Source organism: Perca flavescens, chromosome 8, assembly GCF_004354835.1.
Source record: "Perca flavescens isolate YP-PL-M2 chromosome 8, PFLA_1.0, whole genome shotgun sequence".
Classification (NCBI taxonomy): domain Eukaryota; kingdom Metazoa; phylum Chordata; class Actinopteri; order Perciformes; family Percidae; genus Perca; species Perca flavescens.
This window is the reverse complement of record NC_041338.1, coordinates 38,684,367-38,696,866: the sequence shown is the minus strand read 5'-3', so window position 1 is coordinate 38,696,866 and position 12,500 is coordinate 38,684,367. Positions and strand designations below refer to the sequence as shown.

Below are 12,500 nucleotides of genomic sequence, written 5' to 3'. Positions count from 1 at the left end.
AGCTCCAGTAGTAGCTCCAGTAGTAGCTCCAGTAGTAGCTCCAGTACCAGCTCCAGTAGTAGCTCCAGTACCAGCTCCAGTACCAGCTCCAGTACCAGCTCCAGTACCAGCTCCAGTACCAGCTCCAGTAGCAGCTCCAGTAGCAGCTCCAGTACCAGCTTCAGTAGCAGCTTCAGTAGCAGCCTCTGCAGCTTCAGTAGCAGCTTCAGTAGCAGCTTCAGTAGTAGCTCCAGTAGTAGCTCCAGTACCAGCTTCAGTACCAGCTCCAGTACCAGCTCCAGTACCAGCTCCAGTAGCAGCTCCAGTAGCAGCTCCAGTAGCAGCTCCAGTACCAGCTCCAGTAGTAGCTCCAGTAGTAGCTCCAGTAGCAGCTTCAGTATTAGCTCCAGTACCAGCTCCAGTAGCAGCTTCAGTAGCAGCCTCTGCAGCTCCAGTACCAGCTTCAGTAGCAGCCTCTGCAGCTTCAGTAGTAGCTCCAGTACCAGCTCCAGTAGTAGCTCCAGTAGTAGCTCCAGTATTAGCTCCAGTACCAGCTCCAGTACCAGCTCCAGTAGTAGCTCCAGTAGTAGCTCCAGTACCAGCTCCAGTAGCAGCTCCAGTAGCAGCTCCAGTATTAGCTTCAGTACCAGCTCCAGTAGTAGCTCCAGTAGTAGCTCCAGTATTAGCTTCAGTACCAGCTCCAGTAGTAGCTCCAGTAGTAGCTCCAGTATTAGCTTCAGTACCAGCTCCAGTAGTAGCTCCAGTACCAGCTCCAGTAGTAGCTCCAGTAGTAGCTCCAGTAGTAGCTAGTAGCTCCAGTACCAGCTCCAGTACCAGCTTCAGTAGCAGCCTCTGCAGCTCCAGTACCAGCTCCAGTAGCAGCTTCAGTAGTAGCTCCAGTAGTAGCTCCAGTACCAGCTCCAGTACCAGCTTCAGTAGTAGCTCCAGTATTAGCTTCAGTACCAGCTCCAGTAGTAGCTCCAGTAGTAGCTCCAGTAGTAGCTCCAGTACCAGCTCCAGTAGCAGCTTCAGTAGTAGCTCCAGTATTAGCTTCAGTACCAGCTCCAGTAGTAGCTCCAGTATTAGCTTCAGTACCAGCTCCAGTAGTAGCTCCAGTACCAGCTCCAGTAGTAGCTCCAGTAGTAGCTCCAGTAGTAGCTCCAGTAGTAGCTCCAGTACCAGCTCCAGTAGTAGCTCCAGTAGTAGCTCCAGTACCAGCTCCAGTACCAGCTTCAGTAGCAGCCTCTGCAGCTCCAGTAGTAGCTCCAGTAGTAGCTCCAGTAGTAGCTCCAGTAGTAGCTCCAGTAGTAGCTCCAGTAGTAGCTCCAGTACCAGCTCCAGTAGTAGCTCCAGTAGTAGCTCCAGTAGTAGCTCCAGTAGCAGCTCCAGTAGCAGCTCCAGTAGTAGTAGCAGTTGCAGAAGACTTGAAACTAGCGATTGAGACCATGAACTCATTATGAAAATGTTTACTGAGGTAATAAATCAAGTGAGATGTGGGTGACTTTCTCATAGACTTCTACAGAAACCAACCCTCCTTTTGCAACCGCATGTGTCGCCCCCTGCTGGAATTCAGATTTAAGGCACTTCCGCATTTGCAGCACTTCACCGAACCGGATACCTTCTCCATTAATATACAGTCTATGGTCATGACACAGTCATGTCACTCTTATGTAGATACCTTCAAGTAAAGTGTTACCAAATAAAAACTCCTAAATACATCTTACAGTTTGCACTCATCGATTTTAGTAGCAAATGTGAGAGAAGCGCTCGCACTGTGGAGCCCTGTGTGTCTTACTGCAGCTTCAGGCGTTGACATGTTTCTCAGCTGTGGAGAGATGTAATGACTAGAGGTGTGAATCTTCACTCATCTTTCAATTCGATTGTGATTATCAAGACTTCGATTCGATATCACGATGCTTCAAATCCATGTTTTTATTAAAGCCATGTAGGATATTTAATTCATAGCTTTTCAAGCTTCAAAAACCAAACATTCTGCAGTGCTCCACTAAATAACTTGGATACATAAAACTATACAGCACTGAGCACATGGCACCTCCTGAATGTGTTAACATACCAGAATATGTAAACAGAGATGTTGTTAGACCTACATTACATTATAAACAGAAATAATCGATTATGAGCCGGCTGATTATCGATGCAGCATCGTCCATGTCCACGATTCGATGCACCGATTATTGATTAATTTCAACACCTTGTGTGTGTGTGTGTGTGTGTGTGTTTCTGTGTGTGATGAAGCTGCCCGGTGCTCTCTACTGCCCCCTGTGGTTCCTCTGAGTGATGAAGCTGCCCGGTGCTCTCTACTGCCCCCTGTGGTTCCTCTGAGTGATGAAGCTGCCCGGTGCTCTCTACTGCCCCCTGTGGTTCCTCTGAGTGATGAATCTGCCAGGTGCTCTCTACTGCCCCCTGTGGTTCCTCTGAGTGATGAAGCTGCCCGGTGCTCTCTACTGCCCCCTGTGGTTCCTCTGAGTGATGAAGCTGCCCGGTGCTCTCTACTGCCCCCTGTGGTTCCTCTGAGTGATGAAGCTGCCCGGTGCTCTCTACTGCCCCCTGTGGTTCCTCTGAGTGATGAAGCTGCCCGGTGCTCTCTACTGCCCCCTGTGGTTCCTCTGAGTGATGAAGCTGCCCGGTGCTCTCTACTGCCCCCTGTGGTTCCTCTGAGTGATGAAGCTGCCAGGTGCTCTCTACTGCCCCCTGTGGTTCCTCTGAGTGATGAAGCTGCCCGGTGCTCTCTACTGCCCCCTGTGGTTCCTCTGAATGATGAAGCTGCCCGGTGCTCTCTACTGCCCCCTGTGGTTCCTCTGAGTGATGAAGCTGCCCGGTGCTCTCTACTGCCCCCTGTGGTTCCTCTGAGTGATGAAGCTGCCAGGTGCTCTCTACTGCCCCCTGTGGTTCCTCCTTCTGCTGGCAGCCGGATCTCTGCTGCTGCTGGTCCGCCTGCAGGATCTCACCGACACCCCAGGTCAGTAGTTGAAACTAGGGATGCACCGATCCGACTTTTTCAGTCCCGATACCGATGCCAGGGCTTTGTGTATCTGTCGATACCGATCCAATACCGTTGCTGAATTAATAATAAACTGTATACCTTCCACATCATACCTTCCTTCCACCATGTGGAAGACACTAAAGCCACCAGACCTTCCTAACCAAACATTACTTTCCTAACTAAGACTAAATAACATAGATGTAATGTATTGAATTCTTATTTATTTATTTAAAAAACAATTGTGCATTCAAATCGAAAATATAATGTAATCAAACTTCTTAAAATAAATTAAAATAAATAATAATGGGCCATCAATAATGGGCCACCTTTTATATAGGTTTATAATGGCTTATTCTACTGTCAGGAGTACATAGAATATCACAAAAACATGTTAATGTCATCATGTTTACTAAAAGCTTTGATTAAGGGTTTGCTTGGCTCCACAACATTATACAATAACTTTGTATGAAGGAGAATCCATGAAACAGTTACTGAAGCTAAACTATTTGTATTGTGCAAACTGCAAAGTAGTAAAATGAACTCAACTCGAATGAATACATATACAAACAACTTTAACATTGTTTCCCTTTCAAAACTAAATAGTTGTAAGCTAGTTGTATAACCACTACCTTGGCCCCAGGTTAGTTAGGTTGTAGTGTGGTTGTAGTTGGCGACTGAACGGAGCTCTGCTGTCAGCCTCCTTCGCTGTTTGAATAATAATAATAATATATATATATATATATATATATATATATATATATATATATATATATATATATATATATATATATAACGTCAGCAGGTTGGCTGACGTATTTCAGCGAGGCGAGACATCTTAAATCCAGAGTTTTAATCATTGCTCTGAACCCGTCTTTCTCAACGCTCTGTGGAGGGACCGGAGGTGGACTGTGTTCATAATGTTGCTCCGCTGCATGCTTGAAGTGACAGGTCTTTAACGTTAGCACAGTAACGTTAGCACAGTAACGTTAGCACGGCCGAGTAACGTTAGCTAGAGCGACGGGCAACAACAGTGGCTAAATTATGTCCGATTTGTTAGAAAGAAAAAACTTGGGAACAACAGACGGCTTCTCTCTTGAGCACACGTTGTTCTGGTGTATCTCCGCTCGCTCTTCATCCTCTAGCTAACTCTCTTCATCCTCTAGCTAACTCTCTTCATCCTCTAGCTAACTCTCTTCATCCTCTAGCTAACTCTCTTCATCCTCTAGCTAACTCTTCATCCTCTAGCTAACTCTCTTCATCCTCTAGCTAACTCTCTTCATCCTCTAGCTAACTCTCTTCATCCTCTAGCTAACTCTCTTCATCCTCTAGCTAACTCTCTTCATCATCTAGCTAACTCTCTTCATCCTCTAGCTAACTCTTCATCCTCTAGCTAACTCTCTACATCCTCTAGCTAACTTTCTTCATCCTCTAGCTAACTCTTCATCCTCTAGCTAACTCTCTTCATCCTCTAGCTAACTCTCTTCATCCTCTAGCTAACTCTTCATCATCTAGCTAACTCTCTTCATCCTCTAGCTAACTCTCTTCATCCTCTAGCTAACTCTCTTCATCCTCTAGCTAACTCTTCATCCTCTAGCTAACTCTCTTCATCCTCTAGCTAACTCTCTTCATCCTCTAGCTAACTCTCTTCATCCTCTAGCTAACTCTCTACATCCTCTAGCTAACTCTCTTCATCCTCTAGCTAATTCTCTTCATCCTCTAGCTAACTTTCTTCATCCTCTAGCTAACTCTCTAGCTAACTCTCTTCATCCTCTAGCTAACTCTCTTCATCCTCTAGCTAACTAACTCTCTTCATCCTCTAGCTAACTCTCTTCATCCTCTAGCTAACTCTCTTCATCCTCTAGCTAACTCTCTTCATCCTCTAGCTAACTAACTCCTCTAGCTAACTCTCTTCATCCTCTAGCTAACTCTCTTCATCCTCTAGCTAACTCTCTTCATCCTCTAGCTAACTAACTCCTCTAGCTAACTCTCTTCATCCTCTAGCTAACTCTCTTCATCCTCTAACTAACTTTCTTCATCCTCTAGCTAACTCTCTTCATCCTCTAGCTAACTCTCTTCATCCTCTAGCTAACTCTCTTCATCCTCTAGCTAACTTTCTTCATCCTCTAGCTAACTCTCTTCATCCTCTAGCTAACTCTCTTCATCCTCTAGCTAACTTTCTTCATCCTCTAGCTAACTTTCTTCATCCTCTAGCTAACTCTCTTCATCCTCTAGCTAACTCTCTTCATCCTCTAGCTAACTCTCTTCATCCTCTAGCTAACTTTCTTCATCCTCTAACTAACTCTCTTCATCCTCTAGCTAACTCTCTTCATCCTCTAGCTAACTCTCTTCATCCTCTAGCTAACTCTCTTCATCCTCTAGCTAACTCTTCATCCTCTAGCTAACTCTCTTCATCCTCTAGCTAACTCTGTTCATTCTCTAGCTAACTCTCTTCATCCTCTAGCTAACTCTCTTCATTCTCTAGCTAACTTTCTTCATCCTCTAGCTAACTTTCTTCTCTGTTCTTGAATGTGCAGTAGCGACTGGAGCCTCTCCCAGCTTAACAGACTGTTATGCTACCTGGCTAGCTAGTCTAGCAGCTGTAATGTTACCCAGCATGCCATTCGGCGGTGTAGCTAAATTATTAGTGTCAGAAACTGTTTAAGTCTCAAATTGTTATATGCTATGGTGTTTTATCCTTTTAAAGAGAGTTAGTTGTGGGTTATTAATTGTTGTGTTATGAAGTTACTACCATGAGTGAGAAGGGTATGCAGTTAACCGGGGCCCCGGTGCTGCAACGGAGTGTAAAAAAAACAAAACTATTTTTGCAATATCGGGGCCGATATCCGATCCTAATAACAGATCGGTGCACCCCTAGTTTAAACTGCAGACACTTTCCCCAGATTGGAACCTGCTAACCCTAACAGGAAGCAGAATAGCCTCGGGAAGGGACTGGTTTTGGTGGAACATGTGTACGTTCAAAAGTAGTTTTAGTCGTGCAACAGAAAACTCAGATTGGACAGATAGTCTAGCTAGCTGTCTGGATTTACCCTGCAGAGATCTGAGGAGCAGTTAACCATAGTCGTCACAAATCAGCCGGAGGTTGGAACCCCGACACAGAGACAGAGGAAGGGGACGGACATCCGGCCTCTTTATCGCTGCTTAATATTCACGTTCTGTGTGAAAGTACTCGTAATAAAAACTATAAAAACAACAGTTGAAAAACTATATTGACTGATGAATTAATCCCGGTGTGTAAAGACCCTTAGAGAAAGATCTGAAATCAAACGTAACAGCTGGAGAGTTCATTCTTTGTGAGACTACAATTAGTATAAATGGGGCTGTAACTGTGCTCTGTGTCCTGTTTCCTCAGAACAGTTTGTGTAAATGGGGCTGTAATTGTGCTCTGTGTCCTGTTTCCTCAGAGAACAGTTAATATAAATGGGGCTGTAACCTGCTCTGTGTCCTGTTTCCTCAGAGAACAGTTTGTTTTATTCTGTGTTTGTGAAATCCTGATCAGCTTCCATTAGTTCAGAGGTTAGTTTAAACGCTCGGAGCAGCTTCAGGTTAATGTCTGCACATCTCGTTACCTGCTCATTGGGTCTCTGCTGTCTCTTTGTGGAGGTTTTGAGTCTCTTTGTGGAGGTTTTGTGTCTCTTTGTGGAGGTTTGTGTTTCTTTGTGGAGGTTTTGTGTTTCTTTGTGGAGGCTTTGAGTCTCTTTGTGTCTCTTTGTGGAGGTTTTGAGTCTCTTTGTGGAGGTTTTGTGTTTCTTTGTGGAGGTTTTGAGTTTCTTTGTGGAGGTTTTGAGTCTCTTTGTGGATGTTTTGTGTTTCTTTGTGGAGGTTTGTGTCTCTTTGTGGAGGTTTTGTGTTTCTTTGTGGAGGCTTTGAGTCTCTTTGTGGAGGTTTGTGTCTCTTTGTGGAGGTTTTGTGTATCTTTGTGGAGGTTTTGAGTCTGTTTGTGGAGGTTTTGTGTTTCTTTGTGGAGGTTTTGAGTCTCTTTGTGGAGGTTTTGAGTCTCTTTGTGGAGGTTTTGTGTCTCTTTGTGGAGGTTTTGTGTTTCTTTGTGGAGGCTTTGAGTCTCTTTGTGTCTCTTTGTGGAGGTTTTGAGTCTCTTTGTGGAGGTTTTGTGTTTCTTTGTGGAGGTTTTGAGTTTCTTTGTGGAGGTTTTGAGTCTCTTTGTGGATGTTTTGTGTTTCTTTGTGGAGGTTTGTGTCTCTTTGTGGAGGTTTTGTGTATCTTTGTGGAGGTTTTGAGTCTGTTTGTGGAGGTTTTGTGTTTCTTTGTGGAGGTTTGTGTCTCTTTGTGGAGGTTTTGTGTATCTTTGTGGAGGCTTTGAGTGTCTTTGTGGAGGTTTTGTGTATCTTTGTGGAGGCTTTGAGTGTCTTTGTGGAGGTTTTGTGTCTCTTTGTGGAGGTTTTGTGTCTCTTTGTGGAGGTTTTGTGTCTCTTTGTGGAGGTTTTGAGTCTCTTTGTGGAGGTTTTGTGTCTCTGTGTGGAGGTTTTGAGTGTCTTTGTCTCTTTGTGGAGGTTTTGAGTGTCTTTGTCTCTTTGTGGAGGTTTTGAGTCTCTTTGTCTCTTGTGGAGGTTTTGAGTCTATTTCTCTCTTGTGGAGGTTTTGAGTCTCTTTGTCTCTTTGTGGAGGTTTTGTGTCTCTTTGTGGAGGTTTTGAGTGTCTTTGTCTCTTTGTGGAGGTTTTGAGTCTCTTTGTCTCTTGTGGAGGTTTTGAGTGTCTTTGTCTCTTGTGGAGGTTTTGAGTCTCTTTGTCTCTTGTGGAGGTTTTGTGTCTCTTTGTGGAGGTTTTGAGTCTCTTTGTGGAGGTTTTGTGTTTCTTTGTGGAGGTTTTGAGTCTCTTTGTGGAGGTTTTGTGTTTCTTTGTGGAGGTTTGTGTCTCTTTGTGGAGGTTTTGTGTATCTTTGTGGAGGTTTTGAGTCTGTTTGTGGAGGTTTTGTGTTTCTTTGTGGAGGTTTTGAGTCTCTTTGTGGAGGTTTTGTGTCTCTTTGTGGAGGTTTTGTGTTTCTTTGTGGAGGTTTTGAGTCTCTTTGTGGAGGTTTTGTGTCTCTTTGTGGAGGTTTTGTGTTTCTTTGTGGAGGCTTTGAGTCTCTTTGTGTCTCTTTGTGGAGGTTTTGAGTCTCTTTGTGGAGGTTTTGAGTCTCTTTGTGGAGGTTTTGTGTTTCTTTGTGGAGGTTTTGAGTTTCTTTGTGGAGGTTTTGAGTCTCTTTGTGGATGTTTTGTGTTTCTTTGTGGAGGTTTGTGTCTCTTTGTGGAGGTTTTGTGTATCTTTGTGGAGGCTTTGAGTGTCTTTGTGGAGGTCTTATGTCTCCCTGCGCTATACATTAAGTGACTTGATGTAATTTGAATGCGTGGCTGCAGGAGCGTGACATGTGTGATGCGCGGCCTATTTCAGTCCAAACAAAAACATGTCACAGCACGCAGCCGCCTCGTCTCAGCTGCACGCTTTAATTAATGTTCTCCGGGGTGTGGGGGGGGTAACATTATTCTGCTGTCGAGTCTCAGCGGTTCTCTGAAACCTGCAGATGTTTGAACACAAAGAAAAACTCTGAGGTGTTGAAATGAAACCCACCTGATTCCTCTGGTTAGTTCCCCTCGGGTCCTTCTCCTGTGGGATGTTAGAGAGAGAAATGTGAGTTTAGACAGCCGTCAGCAGTGATGAAGATGATGATGAATGTGTCCTTTTAAGGAGACCCTGAGTATGATTTCATATTAATATTAAACACACGTCGGCCTGGAGGTGTGTTAATGTCGTGTTATTCTGTGACCTCAGCAAGGTCACAGAATCTGCCGACGCAGGATTGGCTGCAGATTTTAAACACATTTTAAAGGTAATTAAATAAAACTCTGAATGTTAACACATCTCCACCCTGAAGCGCACACACACACACACACACATGCACACGCGCACACAGATAGACAAGCACGCACACAGACACTGACACACACACAACAAACACACACACAGATGCACACACAGACACACACACATGCACACGTGCACACAGATAGACAAGCACGCACACAGACACACACACACACTGACACACACACGACAAACACACACACACAGAGACAAGCGCACACACACACACACAGATGCGCACACACAGACATGCACACACACACACATGCACACACACACACACAAGCACACAGTCACGCAGGGTCACTCTTCAATCCTAAGAAGTCTTGTGTTGTTCTCGACTCCCACTTGCTGCTCTGAGCTGCATGCTAACATGCTAACTTGCTAACATGCTAACTAGCTCTCTGACTGTGTCAGTGTTGTTCTATTGGACAGTCTCTAAATTCCCTAGATTCCACCGGGGGCGATTTCCAGCAAACCCACCCACTAAAGACGATGCTTGTGATTCCAGCAGCCGACACGCAGCGCAGCATAGAAGGGTCTCTATATGATCAGAATCAGAAAAGCTTTATTGCCAAGTATGTTTACACACACGAGGGATGTGTCTTGGTATCGTAGGTACAGGTCACATTAAAGCATTAAAGCAACATGCACAAACACACCGAGTCGCCATATGCGGCGCCATCTCAACTCTCTCCTAACTCTCGCATGACATTGGGAGAGGAGAGGGAAACAAAAAAGCAGCTCTCAGACTATCCTCATAAAGATAAGAACAGTGTGGGAACAGGAAAAAACACCTCCGCACATAAGCACACAAACAGTACATTTGCACTGCTGCACATAACATAACACAACATAACACAACACAACATAACACAACATAACACAACATAACATAATACAACATAACATAACATAATACAACATAACATAACATAATACAACATAACATAACATAATACAAGATAACATAATACAACATAACATAACACAACATAACATAACATAACATAATACAACATAACATAACATAACACAACATAACATAATACAACATAACATAACATAATACAACATAACATAACATAATACAACATAACATAACAAGACATAAAATAATACAACATAACATAACATAATACAAGATAACATAATACAACATAACATAACACAACATAACACAACATAACATAATACAACATAACATAACATAATACAACATAACATAACATAACACGACATAAAATAATACAACATAACATAACATAATACAAGATAACATAATACAACATAACATAACACAACATAACACAACATAACATAACATAACACAACATAACATAATACAACATAACATAATACAACATAACATAACATAATACAACATAACATAACACGACATAAAATAATACAACATAACATAATACAAGATAACATAATACAACACAACATAGCATAACACAACATAACATAATACAACATAAAATAACATAATACAACATAACATAACATAATACAACATAACATAACATAACACGACATAAAATAATACAACATAACACAACATAATACAAGATAACACAACATAACATAACATAATACAAGATAACATAATACAACACAACATAGCATAACACAACATAACATAATACAACATAACATAACATAATACAACATAACACAACATAACATAATACAACATAACATAACATAATACAACACAACATAACATAATACAACATAACATAATACAACATAACATAATACAACATAACATAACATAATACAACACAACATAACATAACATAACACAACATAACATAACATAATACAACATAACATAACATAATACAACATAACATAATACAACATAACATAACATAATACAACATAACATAACATAATACAACATAACATAATACAACATAACATAACATAATACAACATAACATAATACAACATAACATAACACAACATAACACAACATAACATAACACAACATAACATAATACAACATAACATAATACAACATAACATAATACAACATAACATAACATAACACAACATAACATAATACAACATAACATAACATAACATAACACAACATAACACAACATAACATAATACAACATAACATAACATAATACAACATAACACAACATAACATAACATAATACAACATAACATAATACAACATAACATAATACAACATAACATAATACAACACAACATAACATAATATAACATAACATAATACAACATAACACAACATAACATAACACAACATAACATAACATAATACAACATAACATAACATAATACAACATAACATAACATAACACAACATAACATAACATAATACAACATAACACAACATAACATAATACAACATAATACAACATAACATAACATAATACAACATAACATAACATAATACAACATAACATAACATAACATAACATAATACAACATAACATAACATAACACAACATAACATAACATAATACAACATAACATAATACAACATAACATAACATAATACAACACAACATAACATAACATAACACAACATAACATAACATAATACAACATAACATAACATAATACAACATAACATAATACAACATAACATAACATAATACAACATAACATAACATAATACAACATAACATAATACAACATAACATAACATAATACAACATAACATAATACAACATAACATAACACAACATAACACAACATAACATAACACAACATAACATAATACAACATAACATAATACAACATAACATAATACAACATAACATAATACAACATAACATAATACAACATAACATAATACAACATAACATAATACAACATAACATAACATAACACAACATAACATAATACAACATAACATAACATAACATAACACAACATAACATAACACAACATAACATAATACAACATAACATAACATAATACAACATAACACAACATAACATAACATAATACAACATAACATAATACAACATAACATAATACAACGTAACATAATACAACACAACATAACATAATATAACATAACATAATACAACATAACACAACATAACATAACACAACATAACATAACATAATACAACATAACATAACATAATACAACATAACATAACATAACACAACATAACATAACATAACACAACATAACATAATACAACATAATACAACATAACATAACATAATACAACATAACATAACATAACATAATACAACATAACATAACATAACATAACATAATACAACATAACATAACATAACATAACATAACATAATACAACATAACATAATACAACATAACATAACACAACACAACATAACATAACATAATACAACATAACATAATACAACATAACATAACATAATACAACATAACACAACACAACATAACATAACACAACATAACATAACATAACATAACATAATACAACATAACATAACATAATACAACATAACATAACATAACATAACATAATACAACATAACATAACATAATACAACATAACACAACATAACACAACATAACATAACATAACATAACATAACATAATACAACATAACATAACATAATACAACATAACATAACATAATACAACATAACATA

The 12,500-nt window shown here is 39.7% G+C and overlaps 1 protein-coding gene across 1 annotated transcript in view; it reads left to right on the top strand.

The window, feature by feature from the left end:
- The first annotated feature begins 2,767 nt into the window (after positions 1 to 2,767).
- The window catches only part of LOC114560698 (carbohydrate sulfotransferase 8), a 25,059-nt gene continuing 15,326 nt past the window's right edge, over positions 2,768 to 12,500 (top strand). The window contains exon 1 of the mRNA XM_028586246.1: positions 2,768 to 2,959. Coding sequence (XP_028442047.1) covers positions 2,854 to 2,959 — 106 coding nt within the window. The 5' untranslated portion in view covers positions 2,768 to 2,853. The remainder of the gene's footprint in view (positions 2,960 to 12,500) is intronic.